Genomic DNA, 17,291 nt, shown 5'->3' on the forward strand with positions numbered 1-17,291 from the left:
ATCAAGTCTAGACTCATGAGGCATACCATGGATCACAGGGATTACAAACTACTCCTTTGCTAGAGAAGATGTGACAGGGAGGTGTTGAGATTGGGACCTAGGCTTTCATGTATGTCAAGTCAGCAGGAGGCTCGATACAAGCCCTGCGAATACCCCTCTCATGTGAGATCCTATTATTGCGGCATCTCGATGCCAGGCTGCCTCACGTTCTCATGATTATAACCCATGGAGATGAGCTAGGTATGCCAACGACAGATCTCTCTGATATGTTCTAGCAACACCGGGGCTCCCGATGGGACCGTAGTTAGGACCATGCGAACTTAAACTACTCATAGCTGACATAGGACAAGATTAGACATGATTGTAGTCTTCGGATTTCCTCAAATTGTTGCCAATCCTTTTCTGGCTCATTTTAATCGTCCCAATTCCCCCCATAGGGGGTGTATCTCCATGATTGGACTCATTTTTCTTTGGTTTCATAGGCTTTTTTGGCCTTCAGCAGATGTTAATAAATCTTTCTTTCTTTCTTCATGGCTTCTCCACCACTCCAAGGCCTCTTTATGGCTGAAGGCTGTGGTCTCATGCTTTTGATGCTCATCCATGTTTATGCTCTTATGCTTATCCATGCTCAAATTCTCAATTTATGTGATGAGTTATGAGACATATGATATATCAGCTCTCAGTTGTGCTCAGATTTGTAGGCATGTCTACCTTTTGTTTTTAAAATTTTTTTGTTAGCTCATTTTTCTTCTATTTCTTTTTCTCTTTTATTTTCATTGTAGAATTTTGGACTTTAGAACAACAAAAATCTGAAGTTGTATGATTGGATATATTCTAGTCTTACAAGGGATATCTCAGCTGTGTAATATGTACTGAGTGTCAAACTTCCTTGGCCTTGGCCCTCATGGCTCAAGGCAATTTTAAATTTCTATAATGCAGGCTGATCAATGATGGTTAAGTTTCCTACGAGTACTTATACATGTGGGAATATGTTATAGTTTTTAAGTCTCCTCTTGTCTCCTAAAAATAAATCATAACCAAATGCCTCCTACACTGGTAAAATTAAGAGTTTTTAGAATCTGTGCCTCTTTCTATCATGCAATTTAATAAATACGAAGATAGATATTGATATACTGAATTGAACCAGGAAAACATTGTATTTTAAAGCCAAGACACTATGGTGATATGTATCCCCATCTATTGACTCCCATCTATTTTTGTCTGCAGAGGGTACATTGCGGTTGTATTGCGTCTATATTTGCATATATTCATTTGGATGGCGGAGGTATAGAGTGTGTGAGATGTTCGAAGAGGAATAACACTTCTTATGTGGTATCTACCAAACTTGCCTTTTGGGTTTTTGTAAGGGTCCTTTGTTATTGGAATTTGGTCATTTTCGTTTTTAGCATAAGTCTCATACATTTCCATTTTCATATAGGGAACTTAAAATGATTATGTGTATGACGTGCAATGATAGGGACAAAGTCCTTTGTAAAAGTTAGCTTGTAAACTTCCAAATGATCCCAAAAGTAGTTCTCTTGCATTAATGTGTATTGGACTTTAAAAACCAGCACACACAGTTTCCCCTTGCTTTAACACGTACCATGAAGCCCACAAGCTGTAAGATTAAATATACGCAAAGCATAGTTCTCATGTTATATACAACGAAATGATTACATGATCGATTGCTATCATGGAAAATTTCGGCCCCATGACCCAGAGACCCATGCACACAATTATTTAAACAATGATACTACTACCTAGGCTTGCTAGGCTCACGACCTGGACAACTCAGAATTGACCCAATTTGAAGTCATCTTTTAGAACTTGACGTGCCCTAACTTATGTGCATGTGAGTGGTCAAGGTGCTAATCAAAGATTATGGGTTCTGAAGATCAAGCCGCCTCACGGTTAAACACTATGTGATCTTGATGTCAAAGCCAGTCTGAAGGTGTGAGGGATAAACCATGGGTACTACAGATACAATAGACACAATGGGTGCTAGGAAACCCTTGTCGAGGTGCGAACCAGACAACATGTTGATAATTCAATATTTGATGGAGGGTGATCCGGAAGAAATAGTCAAATGACTCATAATTTCACTGATGTGAAGTCCACCCCATGGCATTCAGCTGCAAGTATATTGGGGTGAGGAGAGGATTTGGAAGAAACAACGTCTGGACATTGAGGCGTATTGGCAATTAGAAGAAGCTGACTGCAACTCACTAGAGAAGAATGCATGGGAAAGTGGGAAAGATTGGCCTACTTGAGGCACTCACTAGCTTGTAGCAGAGAAATGAGGGATAGTGCATGGGCTGATGTGGACATTAGAATTCAAACCATGGAGAAGACCCATGAGCAGCAGTTCTTTCACCTTCACAAGGGTCACTTGTGCAATGTTATGGAGGCGAAAAACCAATGAGTGGATGTGGAGTTGGCTAATGCAGATTTGGAGACGTAGTTAACCTTAGCTTAGTCAAAGGAGTCCACCATTGGCCATTAGTAAATGTTTTTAAAGTATACTTTTGTACTTACTCTTTCTATTTTAAGAAAGGAAGAAAGTGAAAACCATAGAGATAGTCTCTTTAGAAGAAATACAGTTGCCCTTGGTGCAATTGTGTATTGGAAAAGATGATTATGCTTTTTCCGAGTTTCAATTGAGTGTTGAAATAATCCCTCCCCCCCCTCCCCCAACCCCACCCCTCTTTCCCCTTTCCCCCCTTGTATTTCATACAGATTAGAATGAAGCCATCAGTTTGTATTTTACTTTTCTGAATTGTACTTTTTTTTCTCACTAAAATAGTAAACGCATACACCAAAAGGGTCGCAGATAAAGAGGGTTAAGAAGCTCAACCAGTTGTAGGGTTGATATTATGTTCATAGGAAGCTAATTGCTAACAAGCACCAAGTGAATATTACGAGGTGCTGACGCTGATGTGTTAGCAAGCTATGGCAAGGACTCTGTGTGGAAAAGGATGCAGGGGGCTACTTCTATAGGCTAGATGTATTTGGACTAAAGCCCATGTACTATTTTGAGGGTCTAAGGGATGTCTTGATCGGTGTGGATGTGTGCTAAGTTTGTGTCCAATCTTATCTTCAGGTGGTAAGATTGTCATATTTTGGATACACTGTTGTAGCTGTCCATGCCAAGTTGTATGGAGGAGAGAATGGTGTAAATTTTGACCATGACTTGTGTTCTGGTTTTATAAAGAAAAATGGACAGAAGAGGAAAACTAATTCAAAGCAGCATAAGGAAGCTAGGATACTTGTAGCTTGCATGTGCACATTTTGTATGAAGGAGAGAAGAGCATGAATTTTGTGCACTACTGACTCTGTTTTAAAAAGAGGAACAGAAGAGGAATTTTGATTGAAAAATGGTCTAGGAAAGGATTATGCATAGTTTCGGACATCCATTGCTGTCCGTGAGAATTTTCCTGATTTTGGGGAGTTGATTGCTCTTCTAATTTCTGAAGAGTAGGGAAATGGTGGTGCATCTTCTTCAAGAGGAACTTCAAAAGAAACTGTCTTCTACTCAAATGCTGGAAGAGGTAAAGGTAGAGGTAGAGCAGGACGATTTGGAGGCCATGGTAGAAATCAAAACGAAAGAAGAAGGCCAGGATGTTTACGTTGGATGTGGACATGCCTGAATTGAGTGCAGCAATGTTTGCACATGGGATTGGTGTAGTTTAGATATTGATATCTGGCATAAACGCATTGGTCATGTTAATGTACAGCGACTTAAATTAATGCAGGCCCAAAATATTGTTGCAAAATTCCCTAAGTTCAAGGTTGTAGAAATGCATAAGGTATGTGAAGTTTGTCAATTTGGAAAATAGGCAAGGAAACCATTTCCTAGACATGTTCAAGAGAGTTAGAGGCCATTGGAATTAATCCGCCAGTTGTTTGTCTGTGTCTCGGGCAGTTTTGGGTAGCTTTTTGCCAGGCAGGATATGTTCTGAGAAATCGCCTCTGGTGGACTGTTTTGTGGCCTTCTTGCTGCTCCTCTGGTTTGGGAGCAGCCCCTTTGTCAGGAGCCAAGCAGAGTTGGGGCAAAAGGTGCTTCTTTTTTCCTTCGTTCCTTTTTCATCCCTTCCTGCTCTTCTCTGTTCAGCTCTTTGGCAGCCAGCAACAGAGTTCTTTGGTCTAGTTTTGGGGTGCGAAATCCAGGTGGTGACCCTCTTTAGGCTAGCTAGAGGTGCTCTCATGGTGCTCCCTCGACTCCCGGATTATCCTTTTCTCAGAAGACAAACAGCAGTTACAGACGGCAGCTCAGTCTCTCTAGGAGCGTTGGTGGGGTGCATTGTTGTCCTCATGCCCATAAGAGACCAGGCTCGTGGTTGGGTTTAGGCGAGTTTGGCCCTAGGGGGTGACCACATCCAGGATGTCTCCATCTATAGAAGAAGAGTGTTTCTTCTTCGGGTGAGCTCCCCTGACATCACCCAGGCTTGGAGCAGAGCCCCATCTTCCTTGGTCCTTGCTTGGTTTATTTCATCCCTTGGTACCATGGATTTGCATTTGGGTCCCGGGCAATCCTTGTCGAGGGAGTTTTGGATGCTTGGACCGCGGAACTACGTGGAGATTTTGGATGAGTATCCTCTCGCTTGGGGAGAGATCTCCTTCATGATGCAGTGGGCCTTGAAGATAGGCGTTCCCACTCATAGGGAGCCTTGTTCTCTATTCCCCCTCCTTCCCATGAGTTGGACCATGGTGAGTTGGAACGTGTACGGGCCATGATCGTGCGCGCAGTAGCCACATTACCGGATTCTTTGCCAAGAGCTACTGAGGGCTGTGGTAGGACAAGCAATGGCCTTTCTTTTGATTTAGAAGCATATTTTTTCTCAGATGCCAGCCCCATCTCCTCCCAGGGAGAGGCCTTGAGGTGTGGTCCCCCGTAATAGGCATGAGTGGAGAGGCTCACATCTCTGTCTCACAAGCGGTGGTTGCATATGTATATGATTAGGGTGAGCTTAACTTAGGGAGGGCAGCACTGGTTGAATTTTAGGGTGAGATTTTTACTTAGATTCTCTTCCATAGTCTTTGAGTCGTGGTTGGATTTGTTTGATTCTAAAAGGAGAAGGGGGGGGGGGGGGCATGTGTAATCTTTATCATGTGAGACCAATTACTTTGCTAGATATTGCATACAAGATCTTGGCCAAGGTCTTGAGTTTGCGGTTGTGGCCCCATCTAGTGTATTTTATTCATAACACGTAGATAGGTTTTGTTTAGGTATGCAATCCTAGACAAGATCTTCACCCTTTGGGAGGCACTTTTTGGGCGAGGGAGGAGTCTCAGCCTCTTGCGGTCTTCAAGAGAACCTTATAACAAGGTGGAGTGGTCCTTCTTACAAGGCACCGTGCATAGATTAGGCTCCTCAAGTAGATGAATCGAAGGAGTCTTGGCCTTGTATGCAGTGAGTTTTAGTCAAATGCTTACTAGTGGCCACCTTCTCTCATGCTCGGTTTGGCAGGGCTGCCCCCTTGCCCTTTTTCTTTTGGTAGGCAAGGTGTTGGGTTGTTTTTTGCCTTGCAGGCTATAGGCCGCGGGAGGAGGCTCCCGATTTGGCAGCAGTATAAGTTGTTGGATTCAGAGCTCGCAAATGACATGACCCTCCATGTGGAAGCTTCAAGAGAAGCCTTGGGGTGGTCAGAGGGCCATAGATATCTACTGTGAGGCCTCTGGACTAGGATGCACTAAATTAGGTGGCTTCCTTACAATGACACAAAAGGCCCAAGAGATCTGTGCTAGGGCGCCGCCCTTGGTTTTTGGTGGATTTCGTGTGGGATGACAGTGAGATACCTTGGGTGCCAGGTGGGGATGGACAAATCAACGGAGTAGTAGATTGCCACGGTACTAAAGAGTGTGAATGCAAGCTTCTCTATTGGAGCTCGGCGAAACATCTACCTAGTAAGTAGGGCCTTGGTGGTTGACCAGATCCTCCTCGCCACGGCTTGGTACATAGCCTCTTGCTGGTGCTTTTACAGAGAATGAATGGGATAGCTCAGGCGCTTGGTGCGCAGTTTCTTATGGAAAGGATCGGATGGCGTAGGTACACCAGAGCCAGAGGCATGGTAGGCAGTCATCATGCCCTAGGCACTGGGAGGCTTGGGCATCATCGACCCATAAATGTAGAGCAGAGAGCCCTTTTGGGCAAGCTAGTTGTGTGAGGTCTTACCTTAGGCGCAGATGGAAGCTCCTACTTCAACAACCATGCATTGGGCAAGTCTCATTGGTGGATTTTTTCTGAGGCCATCTTTATTGGGAAGGGATTCCCATTGATGAGAAGTCTTCATAGGTTTGGTAGCGTCTGGTAGTAGGACTCATTGGGCTTGCCCTCGCTGTAGGAAGGAGTTAGAGTGTTAGCCTCTTATTTTGCATCCGGAGGTTGGGGATCAAGATGGTCTCATGCTTTGTCAATGGACTCACATAGGCTGTGCCCAGTGGGATAGTGGCCTAGCCAGATCTTTTGGGACTTGGATGAGGCTCCTCGCGGAGGTAGAGGCGCGGCTCAATGCTCTCTCTCCCATCTTAGAGGGGTAGGCTCGCGGATGAGGGAGATTGACGCAGCCATTCTTGAGTCATGGCGGGCAAGACTCCACACAATGGCAGTCGGTTAGTTCTCCAGGATAGGGGTACCTTCAAGGATTATGTTTAGGTGCAGTGGTCGAGCCTGTTTCTTCAGAGTGGGACCAAGAGGGCTCCTGCAGCCAATGTATGAGGGAGACCTAGAGATGGATGGGAGCCTAGATGGATGGATCATGGGCGTCGGTGTATGAGGGAGACCTAGAGATGGATGGGAGCCTAGATGGATGGATCATGGGAGTCGGTGTATGAGGGAGACCTAGAGATGGATTCGCTTTGGTGGCAGATGATCAAAGTAGTGGGCTGATTGGGCAAGGAACGGTCCATTGACCCATCATTCATTTCAGACCTGGATGCGCCTCGGTCGCCTCTGTCTTTTGGAGGACTTCAGAGCGTGTGGAGGAGGCCACCTTTTTTTCTGACATGACACGTATAGGACAGCGTCTTCAGCTGGAGGCAATGGCATGGACTCCTTTGAGAGAGAGACACTAGGTTGAGCCTCAGGTGCCCTAGGAGGTTAGATCTAGATTCTAGGTGCTGGTGTTTGCCCATGGGGGTATATCCATTGGCACTTGGCTGGATCAGATGCGTGTGGATGGATGGTGTCACTATTGCACGGACGGAGTTCAATCCCTCATTGCTTAATGGAGCTGTCCTAGTGCACAGAGGATCTGATTGGGATCTATTCGGATTGTGGCTCGGCTATAGAGGATTCAGAGGGATTTCTTGTGGGGCATGGCGGCCTGGTTGACAGAGGGGGGTCATGGCTTCCCAATTGACGAGGTCTCCCTAGCTTACATGATACATGGATAGAGCATCTCTAGGATTGAGCGATCCCACCTGCCTGGCATCGTCCCCTCCCTTCTGTAGAGGAAGTGTGTGAGAGACAATGATCAATAGTACAAGGTGGAACATCTGGTTTGCGCGATGTAGCCTGGTGATGGGTGAGCGCTTTGTTCCAACAGCAGCCACTCTGGTTGCCATTTAGCAGCATCATCTATGCCCTGCATGCCACATGGGTGCGTGAGATGTCGGGATCCTTAGTGACCGCCCAAAGGTAGGACCATTGTTTCAGAGATTCCCTAGGCATTGAGCTGGTTCTCTGGAACAGGCTGATTCCTTTTCAGCTAGTTTTCTTTATTATGTTCCCATGATCAGCACCTCGGGCTGATTTGTATGGTTGTTTTTCTAGCATTAATAGAAACTTCTTTTCTTTGGGTAAAAAACAACCTTCAAACTTCCTTTGAAAACTATATATATTCTCATAGGCTACCTCACCCTCTAGAATAAGCTTGTGCATATTGTGAGAAGCCACTTTACATAGATTGTAAAGGAATTGAAGCAAATGGATAAGTTGCTTATTGCATGTTATATTATTCATAAGATCTCATTACATGTGAACAATGGGTTTGTTTGATATATTTGCTGAATTGATACAAACGATAGATGCGTGTATGTCTGCTTGCAATGCAATGGCATTACTTCCATTGATTAACAAGTGTATCAATTTGGGGAGGTATCCAAAATTTTAGCCATGCTATTAGCAGGATTCAACTGTGGTGTTATTTTGAATACTATTTGTTGGGTCAGCCACTAATCATACATGGTTGTGCCGATTGTTTTTGGCTTCAAGATTTTCAAGGTGTGGCTTTTTCTTGATCTGTGCAGAAAGCCGAAGATTCTCCTCTAGAAGGGTGGACTCAGGACATAAGGGCAAAGATTTCATGGAATCCTGAATCTGGGTGCTTTTTGCCATTGGCAGCTCCATGGCTTGCCCCTGCAGGTGAAGTTCGAGCGACGCATTGGCAAACAGTGCCTGAAGTTGAACGGCGGGTTGGAAGTGGTCATGTTGCAGATAACAGTACTGGAGAGATGACCTCTGCTGCTGATTCCCATGTCAAGGCAGAAGATTATGCAAATGACGTGTTAAAAAATCACAATGGAGCACAAGAAAATGCAATGTCTGCACAACCTGCAATCTTAGAGTCGACAAATGGGGAAAGAAAGACAGACATGATGAATAAGAATTTAGCTCTTGATGAAAATATGCAATATTTGTTAAATCCTGTGGCTTCAAAGGAGGGTCGCTTGAAGGGTGAGTTTTTGACAAGGGAGGTGGATGAAGGTACCTCATCAGACACTGGTGGGCTAAGTTGGCGGGTCACAACTGCTGAAGAATCAGGAGATTTATGTGGGTTCACGGACAGTAATGGGTTAGTTGCTGGAAATATTCAGTTTGAAATTTCGAGTAGTGCTTGCTCCACGTTGCCATTTGCTCTGTGCCCATCAAAGGAGGTAGCTAGTGAAGCTAGTGGACCTAAACTCTTGTCAAAATCTGAACCGAATGGGGATGGAAGGGATCTCAGCAAATTTTCAGCATCAACTGCAGTTGCTCAAAGACAAAAACAGCTGTGTGTGAGGCCACCACCGGCCCCTGCATCTTCTCGTGCTGAAGCATCCAAGGACTCCTCGCTACAGATCCCAATACGAGTTGCACGTCCACCAGCAGAGGGAAGGGGTAGGAATCAGCTTTTGCCTCGATATTGGCCAAGAATAACTGATCAGGAACTCCAGCAAATAAGCTCCGGAGAGTATCCACGTACTACAACGTGCGATTTTTTCATTCTTTTATTTTGTTGATATTTTTGTTCTCACTATTTTAATGGTGTATGCAAACTGAAGCAGATGAGTCGCCTATATCGGAAGGAGTTTTATCTCACACAGTTTTGTTTAGAGCATCTTTGTAGCATCACCAACTGTTTTGTGTGGACCAATCTATTTTTGAAATGAAATTTTGAACATACTTTGTTGCCTATGTACGATGATTAAGTTATCTTACAACTTAGTGACGACAGCATGAGTTCTGCTCGAGAACTCTTCCTTTCTGTCATTATGATGTTATATTCCTTGACATGTGATCAGCTCAAATTCAACAATCACACCACTATTTGAAAAGATGTTGAGTGCAAGTGATGCAGGTCGAATTGGTCGACTGGTTCTTCCCAAAGCTTGTGCTGAAGTAAGTGTTCTCCTGCTTTTCTAGGTGCCTCATAGCATGCAATGCATTCACACTTTTGCTTTCTGACTAAAGTTTCACAAATGCTTACTGGCTCTTTGCACGATAAATACATATAATGCATCTGAAATGTTGACTTGCTTATATACGTTCATTTCTTGAATACTTTCAGAAACTTCCCTCATTAGGAAAAGCCCGCTTCATGGCTACCACTTGTCCATGCTGAAGCACCTACTTGCTATCTAATTCTACCCTAATGTCCCACTTAACAGGGCTTACAATTGGGGTTGGCCTTGTAACCAAGACCTAGCTATCCAGGATTCTTGCTACATCATCTTTTATGGATGCGCGTTACACCAAGTCACATTAAGGAAAGTGGATCTGCCTCTTGGAGACATACTCTTGGATAGTTGAATTTGGTGAAGACCCCAACCATGACGAACAACCCACCCCTTTGGAGCAAATGTCTAGTTGTAAGTCCTCTCCTTTTCCTAAGAGTACTCAGTATCTCTTGGTGTTGACTCGGACGACGCCTACAAGAAGAGGATAGGGTCATGCATACTGCCAAGTGCGACCTTCCGACAGTGGAGACGAGGTGGGGCCCAGGCAGCCAACTCACTAGGGCAGCAGACATCAGCTACATCAGAAAATCTTAAAGTTGGCCCTGCTACCAAGTAAGGGGCCAAGATAATGAGCAATTCTTTCACACTCTCCCCTCCAGCAGCAGCTCTCACTTAAGCCAGCGGCCAGCCACCATTTGCAACAGCGACAAGCCAGCCCTAGTCCATCAAAGGCACAACCTTCAGTCATGCAAGAGCAGCAAGACAGTCCACATGTGGGATAGGATGTGCAGCAGCAGGCCTATGGCAGGTTGGATTAGATAGACACTTTTAGATATAGCCCACGAGTAGGAGATGAAGCCAGTTTTTAGGTGTCATGGCCCTTCATTCATTCAGAACTCAGCAAATTTACCCACCTGATTTTATGTACTTCACTTATCTAATTGCATGGTTATTGTCTGCTTCTTATGTACACATGCGAAGGTATTGGTCTAGATACATTATTCAGATAGCACCATTTCAAGTGAAGCTTGAATGGAGAAAGAAAAATAGAAAGAAAGCTGATAACGTGGTTAGCATGTTGGGGCCCCTCTCTCCTCCTCTCTGGTCTTTGGGAGGTAGCTCGCCGTCTGGCAAGTGCCACTGTCACTCCAGTCATCTATCTCCACAAGATGAAGTGTAAAGAGGAGATATCTACAGTCCTCATATGTGAGTCAATGCAAGGGCAAGTCTGTTGTGTCGTGCTCTCTGATGACGGTTGCGTTGTGTCCCTGCAGCCTCTGGTCGGGATCACCTGGGTGGAAGAAGTCAATGATTGTCCTCCTATTGGACTCTGATGGGTCCTCTTGGTCTCGCCTATATAGTTGAAGGGGCCGAACACAATTGACATTGATTTACATTTGGAATTTTGCAATACTGCTCTAAATTGATTGTTTAGAGCAGTATTGCGAACTTCGAACCGCTGATCAGTGGGGCACGGCGACATCTACTAGGATCTAGCTCATTAAGTGATCATGTTCAAAAAAAATAGTTTCCTTCTTCCTTGGATGCATGCCCGTTGCCATCTAAGTTTTTGTAACTATGCCACGGGTATGGTTTATCGCTCTTGTATTGCTGAGCTCACTCCATGGACACACTTGTCTGGCAATTAAGGTGCCTCGCGTTTTGCTGCATGCTGCTGGTGACGCCATTTCAATCTTCAATCCTTCAGGATTTGTGGATAGAAAGTGTGTGGATGGGATCAATCTCGTCCTTTACCTTGGGTTGCAGGAGCCTTATCCATGTTGGCAGCAAGCCAGCAATGCATTAGTGCTCAAAGTTGAGTGTCCTTGAAATTTCGTAGAAAGCCTAGGTGGTCTCCAAGGTCAGGAGTGCAATGATGCAGGCTATGCTGTGTAAGCTGCTTCCAAGCTGAGCTTTGAATTGAAGCTGTGAACTGAATTTGGCAAAGGAGGGAGATTGTACAGAGATACATAGTCATGCACCAACCCTACCTTGGTTGGCAGTCAGATCATGTAGTTTAGGCCACTCATAGACTATCAATGTCATAGTCTAAAAGCACGCATACCATCAAGTCTCGACCAAATGTCAGGACACGTAAAACACATTGCAGACAGATCCCATGGATATGCTAAGTCCCCACTCCTCAGATGATATTTCGTACATATACTTTGCAAAACATATTTATGGCCCGGTTCATTTGATATTCCCTTTCAAAAAGACATATCTGTGTTTGTGGGACCTTAAGTGCTGGTTGCACTTTCTTATGACAATGGAGGCCAATTACAAGCTTCGACACCATCTATAAGATCCTAACCAAAGCCTTTAACTTCACAAAGACATCTTCTTATCATGAAACAAAGACAAGTTTGTCAAGATGCTAGTATCCTTCTCCTTTAGTGCTAGCCTTCGCCATGGTTGAGTTTGCCCTTCACCTCCGGAGTGCCGACAGAAACTCAGTACGAAGACTTTGTATAAATGGATGCTCAAGTATGTGTGGGTGTGTGGATTTGTATGTGTGAGAGCATACTTTTATACTATGGTCTACACCCACTGTTGGGCGCTGATGACGTCAGTGGGGATGTCATAGTAGCTAGTCCCTGCTATGGGTGATGGAGTTTATGGTTTTCAATCTTATGAGTGACTCTCGTGAGATTGAAACTGCACTATGTTGTGTTTTTAGAGGATGAGTTTGGGAATGTTCCTGGATTCATCTAGGTATATGCTAGTATCCTTGATAACTGGCTCCTATATCCTTCCCTTTATTTTAAAGAAAGCTTATCATAGGGTTCGCTAAATCTTGGATTGACCTTGCACGCTTTTTAATAGTACTTTATATGATGTTGGTGTCTCTCTTGTGGCTGCATGGGTCAGGTTCGCCAACTCATTAGCAAGTAACATGTGGAATGTTTATTTTCTCTTTGAGGTGTCACCGATGGGATGAATACGGCCTTTGCGTACTTGAGTCGATCATTGGTTCAAATGGAAGGCAAAATGATGAGAAGTCTTGGTAGCCTGATGGCCACTACCAGGCTGATTCAGCTAATGGACAGCTGTTATGTATCGTCAAAAGCTCTACACAGCTAGCACTTGTGACATCCCAGACAAAGAGGGCATCAGAGAAACTTCTTTGACCGATTGGATAGATCCGGAAGACTGTGTTAGCAGCTGCAATGGGTCACATGCTACCCACACAGCCACAGATTCATTTCTGAGAGCCTGTCTCCCTTTCTTAACCCATAAGGTCTCCTTTAACCTCTTAATCGAGCTCCCTCTAGAATCCTTCTTCTAGCCTAGGTTTACACTTGTTTTCATCCTCAGGTGCCACTTGTCCTTCGAAGGACCTTTTCACATTAGCCCTCTTATGGGCATACCTATGCACCCTTCCATTAGTACCAAGGAATGTCCCTGGGTCTTAGCCGTGATTACTGCAAGCATTGTGACACCCTCATGGTTCCTCACATGCCTACCCACGCAGCCACAGATTCATTTCTGAGAGCCTGTCTCCCTTTCTTAACACATAAGGTCTCCTTTAACCTCTTAATCAAGCTCCCTCTAGAATCCTTCTTCTAGCCTAGGCTTACACTTGCTTTCATCCTCAGGTGCCACTTGTCCTTCGAAGAACCTTTTCACATTAGCCCTCTTATGGGCATACCTAGTTGTCGTAACACCACTTGTAAATTCTGAAGTCTATATTTCTTTGGGCATATGATGATGCAATCAGTATTGAATTTAGACAAGTTAGTGAGGATTAAGACGGAGCCTGGTGTGCTCCACCTACCAGGATGATTTTAGCTGATGAACAGCTCTCATGTATCATTAGAAGCTCTTCTCAGGACACAGTCACGCTTGAAAATCTTTAAGCTTTACAGTTCTTTGGGCATAGGATGGTGTAATAAATATCAACTGTAGGCGGTTTAATAAGGGTGCAGCCTATAGAGATGGGTCAAAGGGGGTTGCTGTAAAGGCACACCACTCTCAAGGTTGGTCTACATTCATCAATCATCTGAAATATTATCTCCTTTTGTCTTCTGTCACCCTTGCCTTGGATCCTTAGCCTTAGCCCTAGAAGACTCTCTCCCCTCTTGCACTTTATTACACACCCTTTCTCTCCGTCTTCCTTGTCAATTGATACCCTTTCTATACTGGTCCCTACTCCAAGTTGAAAACACTCTCGTAATATCTGTGTGGTTTTCTTTGTATCTATCTCAGAAGTTTCTCATGTTATAAGTCGTATTCTAGTTGTGTAAGGAGATAAGCTCTGCCTTCAAGCAATCTGAAGCTCAATGAACTAGTGAGAGTATTCAAATTAATTTTCTGTTGCAATGCCATAGTGCTTGACCCCTAGATTTGAGAGATTTTTGGCTCCCCCATTGCATTTTTATTCTCCATTTCTTATTAAAGTGGATGCTTGACCCCTACAGTTCAGAGATTTTTGGCTCCCCCTGGTGCTTTTTTAGTCTCCGTGTTCTTATTAAAGCAGATATATGTTTTTAAAATCAACCTGCAACTGCTTTTTTCTGAGGATGGTGTGAGTAGTGTTCATTAACATGCATGGTTATCATTCTGAAGCTTGTGGATCAAAGCTATGTCAAGGGTAAATCGTAAGATCTACGATGCTGAGTTTCTTTTCTTTTTTTTTTTGGGGGGGGGGGGGTGTTCTTATCCACTCCCTCTGATTGGAAATTCAGCCCGGCCGGCTGGCTGGGGAGGTAAAGCCAATCATCCAGTCTAACACCCCTTGGGGTATGAAGCTATGTTTGCGTGCTTCAGATCTTTTTATTGATTTGTGTCCTCTTTTATGGATTTTTATGGTCTAAGATAGTTTTGGGTGTTTTGTAATAGAGGAAGCGTATTGATATTTGCTTTACATGTTTTTTAATATGCACTTGTTTTTTGTTTTTTTACAATAGGCATACTTTCCTGCTATCTCTCAGCCAGAGGGGGTGCCTTTAAAGATTCAGGATGTTACTGGCAAGGATTGGTCATTTCAGTTCCGCTTCTGGCCAAATAACAATAGCAGGATGTATGTTCTAGAGGGAGTCACACCTTGCATTCAATCTATGCAGTTGCAAGCTGGTGACACAGGTTTGTTTCTAGCATGATAATGGTATCTTCATTTTGCCCATATCAAAATTGTGCAACGTCTTTTAAGAGCATGTTGTCCTTTTAAAAGCAATCTGCATGCTACAATTGTGAAATTAAGGTCACTCTCAGCAAAAAAATTATGGTAGGAGGAGGTAGTAGTGTGATGAGCTTTAAGTAAGACGTGTTATATTGTATGTGTGATCTGGAAGGTGGTATTTTAAAAAGTTTTGGACTCGAGCAGATGTTTAAGATTGCTACATGCCCATTTCCCCCTTTGTAGTGACTTTCAGCAGACTGGATCCAGAGGGGAAACTCATCATGGGTTATCGTCGAGCACCAAATTTGCTTAGCTCACAGGTTTGTTTGGGCACTATACAAACACATTATTTTGGGTTACATAAGAAGCTACATGAAGGATTTGGAAAGACGGTAGGTTATGGCAGCTTTATGACTCTGTATTTGGTATTGTCTCCAGGATTCACAGAATGTCAATGTAAGCACAACAATGACCACACCGACGACGACTGCCATGCCCATGGGTTCTGGTGGCATGGACAGCTTAAATAATCTTGCACCATTATGTGGATTAATGCCAAATGCAGTCAAGCATTCATTGGAGGCACAAACCAATTGTATTGGTGGTTCCTTCGATGTATCTGACACAGGATATGGATGGCAAAAAGCAGAAAAACAAGCAAAAAAGCCAAAAGATAGCTCTGTTGTACAGTCTGCTACTTCGGGCGAGAGGAAAAGAGGACAGCATCTTGGTCCAAAAATCAAAAGACCACGGTTGGAGGTGGAGGACTCAGTTGATAAATCAAACATAAGCTGGGAGGATGTACATGAGCTGCTTCGGCCACCTCCAAATGTTGTTCCAAGTGTTTTAACGATTGATGGCCATGAATTCGAGGAGTACGAGGTTGCACCTTTTCTCTCTTGTAAACTTCCATTTCCAGATTGTTTCAACTTTTAGTTGTTTCAATGTTCATGAAGCTTGAGAGTTGGTAACAAAAGTTACTACATTAAATAGGTGTGTACAAGAACAGGGGAGACATTTGCAGATTTGCTAAGAACAAGGGTCTTTATAATATTCCATTTCTCCTTGTCAACAAAATGCCAAGGATGCCCATGACATTATCCTTGTGAATGTGTTTGCTAAGGATGAGGTCCCCTAACAGAAGTTCGGCCAAGTAATAGTCCTGTCAGAGACCCTTCCACATTTGAGGCAAGTTGAACATGTTGTCTATCCTTGTCAGGCTAGGCAAGGGCTTGCACGTGTTAGCGCAACGCATTATTATATTCGTATAGTCTAAGAATAATGAAGCAAGTGCAAGGCCACCGAGCGTCTACTGGGTTTCATACTTCCTACAAGCTGCAGTAAAATATTGCCAGGCAGCCTCAGAAGACAGTGCAGGTAAAAATAAAACAGAGTCGACTTTCTGGTAAAAAAGTGAGCGCGTTCATTTTTTATAGACGTGATCAACGGGATTCGTTGACCAGCCGATCAGGTCAACGATCAGCATTGACCAGCCGAACAGGGTCGATCAATCTGCCCTAAAAATCCTATTTAAGGAAGCCCCCTTGTCCTCGTCCTTCATAAACTCCTACAATCTCCAGTCTTCAGCCAGCAGTAGTCCTAAGAGTTTGGTTCAGGGAAAGGGAGTCTGCAGCAGTCCAGCAGCCCCTTTCAGCTCTTCTTCAGTTAGTCTTCAGCCCGGTTCAGTCCGGTACAGCAACATCTAGGGTTGGCCCTTCAGCAGCCCTTAGTTCCAGATCTACAGTGAGGGTAACCTCCCTCTATACAATAGTCTTTTTCACTTTTGCAGTGAGGGTTCTCCCTTCCATACAATACCTATTCATTGGAAAGTGCACTGAGTCGATGGAGGTGGCCACACAAGCTCCAAGTACTGGCGCTCATCGATGGTCGTGTAGGGAAAGGGTGACTGGGGTGGCATTGGTACCTCTTCATATATTCAGTTATTCCTGTTCGGAGGCCCCTTTTATATTCCTCCCTTAGGGTCTCTCACTGACTCCACTAGTGGTCATTGAGGAGCTTGAAGATCAGCAGAAGGGGGAGCTTTGTCAGTATCCCAACATGTTTCAGTTTTATGGCCAGATTGGTGGTTAGGAAGTCCTTATCCTGGCAGATTGAGAAAGCTCAAAGGACATCATTTCCACCAAAGCAGCTAAGAAGGCTCAGTTGACTCTTACACCGGCAGATACCATTGCCTTGAATGGCGCATTTTCCGGGCAGCAGATAGAGAGCAGCATTGAGTTCTCTTTAGCCACTATGAAGATCTCAGGGTGGGTGGACAGTCTGCCACTCTGAGTCACATTGACTTAGGCAGCGAACATCATCCTTTGGGACGCGATGGTGGCACGAATTTGAAGTTTGACCTAATTATCAGAACCAAGGTTTGGATATCAAAATCCTAGGCCATGGGTCGTCCAAGTTCATTTCTTGGATTAGAGGTGTTTCGTCTTGACTTTTGATTTCAGTAGTTGAGAGGGCTTGAGTCAAGACCCCCCAATAGGACATAGGACCAACA

The 17,291-nt window shown here is 44.2% G+C and overlaps 1 protein-coding gene across 5 annotated transcripts in view; it reads left to right on the forward strand.

Annotated features, from left to right (window-relative positions):
- Nucleotides 1–17,291, forward strand: part of LOC147897351 (B3 domain-containing transcription repressor VAL2-like) — a 95,082-nt gene that overhangs the window by 27,035 nt on the left and 50,756 nt on the right. For 3 of the 5 annotated variants that reach the window (XM_087379998.1, XM_087380000.1, XM_087380001.1), the window contains exons 3-8: nucleotides 1,228–1,332; nucleotides 8,248–9,188; nucleotides 9,502–9,598; nucleotides 14,568–14,742; nucleotides 15,023–15,099; nucleotides 15,218–15,661. In XM_087379998.1, coding sequence (XP_087236124.1) covers nucleotides 1,228–1,332; nucleotides 8,248–9,188; nucleotides 9,502–9,598; nucleotides 14,568–14,742; nucleotides 15,023–15,099; nucleotides 15,218–15,661 — 1,839 coding nt within the window. The remainder of the gene's footprint in view (nucleotides 1–1,227; nucleotides 1,333–8,247; nucleotides 9,189–9,501; nucleotides 9,599–14,567; nucleotides 14,743–15,022; nucleotides 15,100–15,217; nucleotides 15,662–17,291) is intronic. The other 2 variants (XM_087379999.1, XM_087380002.1) reach the window with 1 other exon arrangement.

The sequence above is a fragment of the Dipteris shenzhenensis genome, chromosome 10, assembly GCF_047967505.1.
Source record: "Dipteris shenzhenensis isolate YYH24624 ecotype China chromosome 10, Dip_SZ_1.0, whole genome shotgun sequence".
NCBI classification, from domain to species: domain Eukaryota; kingdom Viridiplantae; phylum Streptophyta; class Polypodiopsida; order Gleicheniales; family Dipteridaceae; genus Dipteris; species Dipteris shenzhenensis.